This window comes from Pangasianodon hypophthalmus, chromosome 12 (assembly GCF_027358585.1).
Source record: "Pangasianodon hypophthalmus isolate fPanHyp1 chromosome 12, fPanHyp1.pri, whole genome shotgun sequence".
NCBI lineage: Eukaryota > Metazoa > Chordata > Actinopteri > Siluriformes > Pangasiidae > Pangasianodon > Pangasianodon hypophthalmus.
In genome coordinates this window covers 3,641,817-3,654,789 of record NC_069721.1, presented here as the reverse complement: position 1 = coordinate 3,654,789, position 12,973 = coordinate 3,641,817, and the positions used below count along the sequence as shown (strand labels likewise).

Genomic DNA, 12,973 nt, shown 5'->3' with positions numbered 1-12,973 from the left:
ACACAGAATGTTGGTATTGAAGGAATTATAAAGAAGCGCATCAAAAGCGGCACTGCTCCCTCAGACTGTGATCCAGTCTCCATGGAGTAGCCCCGAAATGGTGCTTTGATAGTAAGTGGTTAGAAGAACCAGTTTTTAAAAAATTTATTGACCAACAAATAGAACTATACTCCCAGTCAGGGGCACTGCCTGATCTTGTGAAGAGGCTGAGCCCACAATGTTTTGGGGTGTGGTTCAAATAGTACCATAAGGCGCATACGGGACATGTTAGGGAATGTTTTGCAGATTTGACATTTGTAGAATGTAGCTAAGTTAATGTGGGTCACAAATTTGTACGGAATTACCTTAGGTTAGAATCCTGCATTTGGCGAGGTCACTCTGGAATCATCAGGCAACCGAGCTTATCGTCAAGACATGCAGTTCTCCCGACCCTTTCACTCAGGTCATCACCAGCAAAAAGGCTTTAACAACACCAACAGCCTTGCACAGCAGTCATTCAGGCCATTGTGATGCAGGACTCTTAATAGTGGATGTACATATTTGATACCTGATGCCTCAAACCTTTTTTTTTTTTTTTTTTTTACCAATTCCTTTGTCTGAGTCCTAACAATTCAGTTAATGCCTAACAAATTAATTAAGTTCTGAGACTTTACAACTGGGTGTCCAAACTTCTGCACAAACCAAAATTACATTTTTCAATAACTTCATCAAATATAAAGTAAGTATAAAGAAACAACTGCAGAAAATATTTTTTTAAAAATCTACAAAATATGTAATTTGGCCAGAGGTGCCCAAAACTTTGCATACAACTATATAAGGAGGGCTGTGAAGGACATAAGGTTTCAACCCGTGTCTGCCATCGGGTCATCCATATACCCTGAAACTCAGAATGCTTTCTCGGCTTGCTTTATGCTTACCAGTCAACTATGTTTATCAGTCATTACTGGACTTGGGCATTTGCAATTAGCAAGTTGTGTAGGGTGCTGCATTTGAGGCAGGTTTTACTCACGTCAGATTCGGCTACACAGCTTGTTTAATAGCAAGGCATATTGTGAGGGGAAGTTCTTTAAATGTAGGAAAAAACAACAGCCCTGAAGGTATTAGTGAAAACCCAGCTAAGTGCATGATATGGTGGAAGATGGTGGGAGAAGTGGAAGTTCTGAGACAGAAGCCACATCGTCTGCTCGAACACTGTCATGACAGACAGATACACTGTATGGTCAAGAGTTTGTGGACACCTGATCATCACACCCATATGTTGGCCTTCCCCAATCTGTTGCTACAAAGTTGGAAGCACACAATTGTCTAGGATGTCTTTATATGCTGCATTGTTATGATTTCCCTTCATTGGGACTGATTGGATAACTGCATAAATGAGCATGTGAACAGGTGTTCCTATTAAAGTGGAAATATTTACATGAATTACAGAGTTTCTTAGTATTTGGTACATCCTCTTTTTGCTTTAATGACATTGTAGACTCAGGCTGGCATGGACACCTCCACAAGTTTGTGAAAAACCTATGATCCATTTTAGATTAAATCGGAGTGTTGTCTGAACACCTGCTTTGTAAAAAGCAGTTAACATGATTAATATCACAAATTTGCTTACATTTAAATAGGGACCTAGAAACTGTACATAATCTTGAATATTAAATATTCAAGATATTGAACATTTACTTTCTTTGTTTTAAATTTAAAAAAATTCTAAAACCTTCAGTTTATTTCCACTTTTGTGTTGTGTTGCTACTATTGTCTAATATCACAGCCATGGAACAATCACAAACATTTTTAGAGATTTGGGGACAATTGTTTGTCATCCAGAACCTTTTTCATTCTTTTCTTTTTAAAAAGAAATACACTGAACAACCATTTTGGGTTCAATGTTCAGACATATGTTACTTTAGACATCACAAACAGGGTGAATGCTGTTCAGTCATACATGACCATTCCAATGAAAAAAAAGTAACATTTATTACATTTAGACTTTGTCCAAAACAATATATGTACAAGTGCCACAAAAAGTGAATAAAGAATTGCTGACAGAAAGCTAGGATAATTCTGAACTCATCATTGTCTACATTTTTAAATTAAATTGTCATCCATGTTGAACAAAAATACAAATGAATGTTTTGGTGTTACACACACTTGCCCTCATTCATGCATGCCTGTGTTATACATATGTAATACAGGGACTATTTTCTACTTGTCATATAACTGAACATAATCAAGTGGCCATAGTACAGTACCTACAACTGTTCATTAAATTACTTATTCAGGGTTTTTATGTTGTACAGCGAGGAGGAGCTCTGCTTGTAGAGAATAAAGAAACATGCATAGCAAATAGAGATGCACCAGAATACTATGCATTCCAAGTTTGACCACATCAATATCGGAACTCTAATTATCTAATACTAAAACCCTCACAGTAACTGAGCCTGCTTTCTACAAGCCACTGCTGCCAAGTAACATGAAATATTGCAGGCATGATTTGGAACAATCCCATAAATATATTGACACTCAAGAGTCAAATTGTATTAGTTAACATCAGTTGTGTCAGTGTTTACAACCTATATAAACATATATGGCAAAATTTTAATCAGTGGTGGATTCAATTTAATTCTTATATTGGTCTAATACAGATATGCAGTATGGAATTGGTGCAGCCCCAACAGCAACTGAAGAAAAATATACAAATAGAAGACAGTCACTGCCTTCCTGTAGGCTTTTCCGGGAGTCCAGTTCCAATCATGAAACCTTGGGCTCTAAAAGATGGTTGTAATTTTCTGTCCAAAGTGTGGAAAGCAGTAAGGTGACACAACAACACCCAATACAAGCAACTGCCTGTTTCATATTTGCATATTTCAGTTTTTCTTCGCCTTCTTTCCCTTGGAAGACTTCTTGCAGTACTTGGCCTCTAGATCTGAGATGAACGAGTTAAAATCTTTTTCTTTGGACTTCTGTCTTCGCTACAGAGAAAGGTATGAGACAAACAGATTAATACTGAAAATCTAATTATTAATAAACAAGTAATAATTCTACTGGGACATGTTCATCTGTAGGGTCAGGTGTGACAGAGCCTAACTACAGTATATCAGCCATTCAACAAATGTTAATTTTCATAACCCCATACATTTTAAATTTCATTGAAATACTAATCACCTCTTTTGAGTGACCAATGTTATCTATGGTGCTATTTGTCCAATATAAACCGATGTTCCATTGTAGCTCTGTAGAGTTATTGCTGCAAGTAGTAGTAAAATTGGGAACCAGAACAAGTGCCAAATGTCGCTCTGGGGCAGGAATCTCTCTGCCCCATGCTCACTCTCCAAAGGTTTTGATTATTAGTGGACAGAACAGTTAATAGTATTACCTCTTGTGTGTTTGTCTTGCACAGGGTGACAGTGGTGATAGGAAGTGCACTTGCTGTGTCAAACTGTTTTTTTTTTTTTTTTTTTAAATCCATCTGAACACAAGTCATCAAAATGAGCACTGCCATCTTTTTAGTCCATAGTGTCAGTCCTTCCCAGATTTGAAAGCATGTGATTAGCAAATTTCATCTACACTGTTATCTAGGTAGCTATGCAAGTTATTAATGTGTCTTCTGTATGCAATAGTCCTGCAGTCAGACACCATCATAACTGCACCACTTTTATAATTACACCAATTGTATTGTCTGATTTCACTAAAGCTGTGATTGAAAAATTTGCACATTTGAAAGCTCAACAAGTTAAATTTCTTTGTAAATGAGGCAAATTAATTAGAGATGTGGCAGTGTTACGTCAGAAATGTTTGATCAACTAAATGAATTGTATTGTGACTTTTTGTAAGGCTATTTATCTGTGCTGGGGGCGCTGGCTTTTAGACAAGAATAAATTTTTCTGCTCTCTCATCTAAATTTTTTGTGTACATAGTTTGTTCAAGTTCATTCAAGTCGACCCTTGACTTCTTATTACTGGGATACTCTAAAAATTAAGTAGATAGTAGCCTACAGTAGACGTCATGCGTGATAGCCTTCCAACTTAATTTTTGTGAGGTTATGTTATTTAATGTCATTCTGCCCCAATAAAATCTATGGGCACAAGTCGCTCATAGTATTTATTTCACCTGGATCATGGCCACTAGGCTATCCTCTGTACTCAGCCCCATCTCTCTTTGGAGCTCCTCAGCCTCTTGCTGCTCTTTCTCTGCCTGGACAACACAGATAAGTGACATTAATGCTATACACAGAGAAAGCTCCATGTGTTAGCTAAGAAGTCCTGATGAAGGACCAACCACTGACCTTCCTCCTGCGGGTGGCCTTTTTCTTGGCACTTTCATGAGTAAAGACTCTGTAGACTGGCACATCTTTATCATCTATGGCTTGTTGCAGGATGTTCCGCACACGAGGCTCGTCGTCATGACTGCTGCACAGTGCTGACTCCATGATGCGGTCCATGTCTCCCTCATGCAGCAGGTAGAGCTTCTTTAGGTCCTGCTTCTCTTCCTCCGAATCCTTATACTGCTTCTCAAAGTCAATTATGTCCTGCAAAGTTATCTGAGACAACACAGTTTTATATATATCAAAGAATTTATTAATTTAATCTTTGCTTAGATTAGGATAGTAAGACTTTTGTTTGGCAAGGTGAGACAATAGGTAATCCAGATCATTCCTCCAGATTCATTTGAATCCTAAATCCTTAGGCAGCCACTAAAAAAAAGTAAGGGGACCTTTTACGACCAGCCTAGGGTCAGACTGTAACATAAGACAGGGTGTCATTTGAAAAATGGCCTTTATCTCTCTGAGCTAATACAGCTTTACAACCCTGCTCTGACTCTCAGGCCCATCAATAATGGCCTACTGGTGATGCCCAAGACCAGACTGACAGATCTTTTAGTGCAATGACCCCAGGTGCATAGGACTTTACTCAACAGAAAATGTTTAAGTACTTGAATACCCTGGAGTGATGACTCTGTAGACATAGCCTTATCCTCTCCCAGTAATGTCACAAAAGCAGCGGAGACAAAAAAAAAAAAAAAAAAAAAAAAAAGTTGGACTCCAGAATGCAATGCAGCTACAGAGTCACAGAGTTACGGAAGAGACTTAACTCAGCTAGTGAGCTACGAGATGGCAAGCACAATGGTGTTAATCGTTGTGTTAGCTGACATAAAACTGAAGCTTTGGAACCCTTTGTGTTCGAACAGAGGTGTATAGATGAAGCGAGAGAGCTGGTCAGAATAAAGGACTAAAGCACGGTTGTACCGGTTGCTTTAAGCAGAGATGAATACCCACAATGCTGTCTGACTGCATGCAGTGGTGCGGGTGGGGAATGTAGGAAATAGGGTTGTTATGGTGTGACGGTTAGTCAGTGTCTGATCACAACATTAACTTTTTCAAAATAGAAATTAAATTACATTTTCATCTACTGCTGGTTTTTTTTTTTTAACCAAATCAAAGTCCTTACTCCAGTGGTTCTTTACTCCAGTAGTCCTTACTCCAGTACTTTTTAGTTTATATTAATACCTTTGGAAACAGCCTTCTCCAATGTTCTTCCCAGTTGCGGTCTTGGTTGAGTGAATCCAACTCTTCATCTACTACACCCTGCTCATCATACACAGCTCTTTGGTCCTTGTCGCTCAACACAGCATAGACTTTTCCTAGTACCTGTTTAGCACATTCAATATTAGGACAGCTAAATAAGATGTTTTATTACTTTGTTCCATTCATGTCTTGTAAATGTCAGCAAAAGAAAGTACTGTGAGGTAGAGCAATTTACTCAGAAGAGCAAATAAATATCATGCAGAGACTGGAAAACACTTGCTAAATCATTGTATCCATGAGGAAAGGGTTAATAGGTTCTCTGTTACGCTCTGAGGATTGAAAATTTAATTTCTTGAAAAGTGATTAAAATCGTTTTACTGACAAAGTTAAAGATTAACATATGACTTCACTTTAGTAAAAAAGCCATTCAAAAGTTGATCATGTAATGATTTGAAGAGTTTCTAAATAAAAGCACAACATGGTGCAGTCCCACCTGAAACTTGATGGTGGCCTGTTCGTCACCAGGTGCTCTGTCTGGATGAACCTGCAGGGAGAGTTTATAGTAACCACGTCGCAGCTCTGCATCCGATGCCTCCTTCGCCACACAGAGCACCTCATAAAGGTTGGATGTGTTGAAGAGCTCGGCACATTGCTGTAACAAACCCATGGGTCCTAGAATAATAGTATTAACTCATGTCAGTGTTTTAACATGGACTGATTTCAGTAAGACACAAGGGCGGCTAAACGACTGTCAGTGTCAGGCATAGATACAGGACATTTCTGAGATGTGTAATTTGCTTTATGTAAAAGCATTTTTATAGGGTGATGCAAATCCAACATGCATTATAATTTACATGGCTACATAACCAAAAAAAAAAGAGCTCTTTAGTAGCTCTCGAACGACACCAGCCCCTGCTCTGTGATCTACAGTGCCAGAGAAAGAGACTGCAGAAACCGGGCATTTTAGGCGACTTTGGAGCTCTATTTCTAGTTAAAATGATACCTCAGATATTACTATCAATTATTTTCCCCCAAGTCAAAGACTTTGTGTATTCAATCAAAATTTGGGGAGAATTAATTAATTAATAATATATGGTGAACCTGTAGTACATTCTGTTTAGATATTTAATCTCTGTTCCTATAAATTTGAGTTATTTAGTTTTATACAGACAAAAATGCACACTGTTTTATATTGTTTATGATTCAAAATTTTCAGTCATAATTTTTCTTCATTAAAGTTTTGTTCAAAATATTTTGACTCGTGAAACCAGAGTATATCGGTTTTAATTTTTTTATGTAACCTGCTTTATCACAGAAGTCATAGGTGATAGAAATATAAATAACTAATTATAACTAATATAAATAATTTTCACATACTATTTAACAAAGATGTCACATTTAGCTTTAAAGAAAAAAATCACTGAAACACTGTGGATTAAACAGGACACGCTGTCAGTTCAGGATTTTATTCAAGAGTCTTCCAGTGAACAACATTATTTTAATTGTGTTGATTTAAATGCAGCTCAAACGCTGCCACTGAAACTAACCGCTTAGCCGCTAAGCAGCTAATTAACTACCGGCTATGAAACTAAAACACTGCGGGCTCGTTCATTCAGCTAACAGCTTCCAGAGACGCATCCTCAGTGCATCCTCCCAAACTACATATTTACTCATACAAATAAAAGGCACTTTTACTGTTTTGACTCACCCACAGAACAAGGATCTAACTTTGTATGAAGGCCTTTCCTGACGTTTTTACAAAACCAGCAGCACAAACGCAGCAAAATTTACCGCGCGCTCGAGAAAAGGGCGCGTTACAAACCACACTACACTCCCTACCTAGGGCGCTAGGGGTACAACAAAATAAGGCGGCGGGAACAACCACTATAAAGCACTACATAGCTACAAAAATGTCAGAATATTACAAAATGTATGCTGGTGTTGGTTCGTGTCACAAAATGTGGCTGCTGGTGTTGAATGATGAATAAGCAGTGCGCTATATAGTGCTCGTGATTCTTCAGTGTAGTGAATAGTGAGCAAGAAATTTGATTTCGGACCCCGACAGATTAGTGTTCTTCTTCTACGGTTTATGGAGGGTTTGGATGCGGCACGGCGTGTTGCTGCCACCTACAGTTCACTGCCAAAAACATCTTATGGAAAAACATTATTCACAAAAAAAAAAAAAAAAAAAAAAAACCTCCAGAGCGGTCCTGCATGCTGGACAACCCCTGAATGAGAGGACAATTATCTGGTGATAAAATGTACTTTCTTTTTCTTGCTTGCATTTAATATGGAGTAAACTCACTGATCCCGATGTCTACTTGATTTTTTTACTCATCCGAATGTGCGTAGATAAATGGGCTAGATCCAGGTTTCATCCACATGGTGGCCTACTGTAATTTCTTCATCTTAAAATATTAACTGCTTAAAAGTCTATGGAACATGCATTTGTGTAAAAAAAAAAAATTGGAATGAACTCTTATCCTACCAGCGTTTTTGCTCTAATCAGTGAACATTTACACAGACTCATATTCAGATAAATATTAAGTGCACTGTCAATTATCTGTCAATTATTTAGAGATCCCAGGGGTCTGAGCTCTGACCTTTTGTCAGTGATGCATATATTGCTTCTATTCTCATGTTCATCAGAAAAGGACAACCATTTTCATATTATTTATCATTTAAACAAACCATTTCTTTTTTGAATGGGTACCAAAAAACTCAACACATTTGCATTTTTCTTTGTTTTGTTTGTTTTGTTTGTTGGTTGGTTGGTTGGTTTGTTTTGAGAAATTTCTTCATCATGCCACCCTACTCTTACCCAGACATGCAGAATGCAGGAGATTGTTGTCAGAAAGTCACCTTGGTAGCTGCCCCTGATCAGTGTTTTCCTTGTCTTTTACTTTGTTACTTATTTTTCTTAATTACATCTGTTTATCACTTTAATTTTGTAGCTCTTCTGTGGTATCGGACCATACGGGCTACCCTTCCCTCCCCACACGCATCAGTGAGCCTTGGGCGCCCATGACCCTGTCGCCAGTTCACCAGTTGTCCTTCCTTGGACTGCTTTTTGTAGGTATTAACCACTGCATACCGGGAACAAAGCACAAGACCTGTCGTTTTGGAGATGCTCTGACCCAGTCACCTAGCCGTCACAATTTGGCCCTTGTCAGAGTCACTCAGTTCCGTATGCTTGCCCATTTTTCCTGCTTCCAACTGACTGTTCACTTAATATATATAATATATACCACTCCTTGACAGGTGCGATTGTAACAAGATAATCCATGTTATTCACTTCACCTGTCACTGGTTTTAATGTTATGGCTGATTGGTGTACTTTGGGTGTTACATCAGAATAAATCACAGCAACGTAAGATGTAGATGTTTTATATTTGCTATTTTATAATATAAAGCTATTGTTTAGATTACAGTGTGGATAAGATAGGGGTGATGTGGTCATATCTTCTGGTTCTAGTAAGGACTCTCGCTGCTGCATTCTGGACTAACTGGAGCTTGTTTATGCATCTACTGGAACATCCAGACAGTAAGGCATTACAATAATCCAACCTAGAGGTAACAAAAGCATTAACTAATTTTTCTGCATCGTGTAGTGACATTATATTTCTTAGCAATATTTATGAGATGAAAGAAGGCTATCCTTCTTAAGTAATATTATCTACATGAGCTTCAAATGAAAAACTGAAAGCTTCAAATGAAATAATCACACCAAGGTCTTTTACTGCTGCACATGATGAAACAGAAAGGTCATCCAGAGTTATTATGTAATCAGAAAGCTTACTTCTAGCTGCATGTGGTCCTAGTACAAGTACTTATGGCTTGTCAGAATTAAGTAAAAGGAAGTTAATAAGCATCTAGTTTCTAATGTCTTTTACACATTCCTCAACTTTATTAAGCTGGTGTCTGTCATCTGGCTTTGCTGAAACATACAACTGTGTGTCATCAGCGTAACAGTGGAAGCTAATACCATGTTTACGAATAATTTTACCTAGAGGTAGCATATATAAAGAAAAGAGCAGTGGGCCTAAAACAGAGCCTTGCGGGACACCAAACTTTACCTTAGAATGTGTAGAGAATTTACATCTACAAACTGATAACAATCAGTCAAATAAGATCTGAGCCAGGAAAGGGCCGTTCCCTTAACTCCAACAACATTTTATAGTCTATCAGGGAGAATAGTATGATCAAGGGTGTCAAAAGCTGCACTAAGGTACTGCAACACAAGCAACTCTGATCAGAGATCAGTAGTAGGTCATTTACCACTTTAACCAGTGCTGTCTCTGTGCTATGATGAGGCCTAAATCCTGACTGATACATTTCGTGAATGTTATTCCTATGCAGGTATGAGCATAACTGCTGTGCTACAACCTTTTCTAGGATCTTGGAGATAAAGGGGATGTTTGATATCGGCCTGTAGTTAGAGCGCTGACAGGGGTTGAGGCCAGGTTTTTTAATCAGGGGTTTGATAACTGCTACCTACAGGATTTAGGTACTTGGCCAGTGCTAAGGGAAGAATTAATTATTTTTTAGCAAAGGATTGTTTCTGGAATTATCTGTTTGAAGAAACATGTAGGTAAAGGATCTAGTTGATGATTTTGATGAGGAAATTAGTGAAATCTCTTGAAGGGGAGTAAAACATTCTAATCACTAATCTGATATGGTTATATTATTATCTACAGGGTTAGTTATAGAATTGTCTGGTTTAAAATTTGTAATCAGAATTTTTTGCCTGATATTTTCAATTTTGCCATTGAAAAAATTAATGAAGTCATTGCTGCTACATATTGAAGGTGTGCATGTTTCTGTGCTGGTCTTATTCCAAGTTAATTTTGCTACAGTATTAAATAAGAATCTAGGATTATTTTTGTTATCTTCTATTAGGGTGGAGAGATACTTTGATCTAGCAGCACTAAGAGATTTTCTATGGTTCAGGAAGCTCTCCTTCCCTGTTGTTTGAAATACTACAAATTTAGTTTGACGCCATTTACATTCTAAATTTTGAGTGGTCAGTTTTAAGGTGCATGTGTGATCATTATACCAGGGTGCTAGTTTTTCTCTATGATTATTTTTCTTTTAATTGGAGCTACATTATCTAGAGTGTAGCGGAACTTTGACTCTAAGCATTCAATTGCCTGATCAAGTGCTGAGTTCAGCGAGAAAGTGGTTCGATCCTGAAAAGACAGAACTGCAGGAAGTGAACAAAACAGGTAGAATATTTTGGGTTGCAGCATTTTTCTGTGGATGTGAGCTGCTAAAATGAGCTGCAAGGTGCAGACTGTGCCAAAGGACAGCACTGAAGTGCAGCGGAAATAATGCATTGTATTCTGGAGTTTTGGTACGACAAACAAAAAAGAAAATAAATGTATTTTTTGATTAGTTTAATTATGTACAGTGAGAAAACCATCCAAATAGCAAGACATTCAAAACTATCAAATTTTGCTCTGATTTGGACTTGGCAACTTGACTAATAGGTTTGAAAGCACCCTTAGAAAACGTAGAACCCTTAAGGGTCCTTTGATTGTTCCTCTGGGGGAACCCTTAAAAGTTTTATGTGGAAACCTATAATAGAATGTTCCTCTATCAGAAAGGGTTCCATTTAGAATACATTTCGGAGGCTAAGAACCCTTAAAGAACACTTTTTTTTTTTCAAAAAGTGTGGGTACATGGTATGTCAGAGTTGATACTGTGGATAATAAGCCTCAGACAGGAAAGGGTTTAGATTAGAGCATGATTGGAAATAATGGTGTAGTGGTAATTCGTTAAAATAGTGGTAACTCCACAACTGTCACAGATGGAACTCTGGGCAACAAAACAAAACTCAAAGCAAAACACAAGTCCTACTACAGAACACAAGATTTATGTACTGTTTTATTCCTTACTTATTAGATATCAATCTTCTTTTCAATAGTGTAGTGGAGATATATTTATATCACAACATATTGAATCATAGATTCTGATTGGTCAGAAGGTGTTGATTATAACCAGATTATAACAACACTGTGGAGCATTTGTCTCTCAGTCTGCTCCAGAGGAAGTGAGGTGCCTCTGCAGCAGACTGAGAGAGAAATGCTCCAGAGCGCTTCACGAGGCTCAATTGCTGGTGATATACACGGTACTATAGAGTACATTCTCAACCAAGAGGATGGTTTCTACATTAGCGGTAGAGGCCTGTACTATAGACTATATACTATACCAAGTTAATGTTCATGATTGTTCTGCAGCCTATATTTTGAGGAGTTTGGATTGGGTACTGTTGAATAAATTGCTAAGGATATGATAATACAAATTCTTACTCAGACACAGAAATCTCACTTTTTTGATGTGTGACATGACAGCTAGTTTAGTAGCACCTAAATGGCAGGAGAATGTATTGGAACAGCAAGTCCAATTCTTTTGTTTTAACTATAAACTGAAGACATATGGGTTTGAGATCAAAAGATTAATAACAATAGCTAGAGAGTAATAGATGATAGATCAGAATTTCAGCTTTAATTTCCTGAATATTTATCTAGGTTTGTTAAACAACTTAGAACATGTGCAATTGACCATAGCCAATTCATCTACTGGCATGATTTTCAGAGGTGGGAGGAAATCAAAGAACCTGGAGGAAATCTACAATGACATGAGAAACATGTGAAACTCAAACAGTAACGCAAGATCAGGCTCAAACTGGGTACAGTAATGCTACGTACTGCAGAATTGCTGTCAAGTTTTTTGTAAAGATTAGAAGCACACTGCAATGGTGACTGTCGGTTATCTTGGATCTCAGTCGGCTCTTGTTCAGCGTCATTTGAAAAAAATGTTTGCTCATGCATAAATATATGTGGAGCCAAAACTGAAGACTGTGCCTTGTGTCTGTGGCAGCAAAGAGCTATCACTGCCAGTGAGACAAGCCCAAAAATCAAAACAAACCTTTCAGAGAGATAGCAAAGACACAGGTGTGGCCAAATAAACTTTTTGGTACAATCTTAAAAAGAAAGAATGCACCAAAGAATGGTGGATGACAGAAGTGTAGTGGAAGACAGAAGAATTCTTTCCCTGGTGAAGAAAAAAAACCTTCACAACAAAGTGTGTCTGTGTCTGTATCTATCTCAAAGTCAACAACAACGTAAGCCTCAAAAACAGGAAGATAAGATTAGAGTTTGCCAAAAACATATTTAAAAAGCCTATACAGTTCTGGAACAACATCCTGTGGATAGATAAGACAAAGATGTACCAAAATAATGGAAAGAGAAGAGTATGGAGAAGGTCAATTAACTTCTTGTCAGTCAATTGTCCAAATACCTTTGAGCCCCTGAAAATGGAGGTACTTTGCTTAATATGGCTGTAATTCCTAAATGGTAAATGCCATATTTTTGTGGAACCTCTTAAAATAAAGCTGAAAGTCTACACTTCGATCACATCTTGATTGTTTTATTTCAAATCCATTGTGGTGGT

General features: G+C 37.7%; 1 protein-coding gene across 1 annotated transcript; it reads right to left on the bottom strand.

Moving 5' to 3' along the window:
* Window positions 1–1,952: 1,952 nt before the first annotated feature.
* Window positions 1,953–7,502, bottom strand: dnajc9 (DnaJ (Hsp40) homolog, subfamily C, member 9). The gene is made up of 6 exons (XM_026934608.3): window positions 7,227–7,502; window positions 6,012–6,190; window positions 5,501–5,641; window positions 4,280–4,534; window positions 4,105–4,188; window positions 1,953–2,966 (listed from the first exon to the last, which is right to left on the bottom strand). The coding sequence occupies exons 2-6, from the start codon at window positions 6,183–6,185 to the stop codon at window positions 2,862–2,864; spliced, it is 759 nt and encodes a 252-aa protein (XP_026790409.1). The 5' UTR covers window positions 6,186–6,190; window positions 7,227–7,502; the 3' UTR covers window positions 1,953–2,861.
* Between the last annotated feature and the right edge of the window lie 5,471 nt (window positions 7,503–12,973).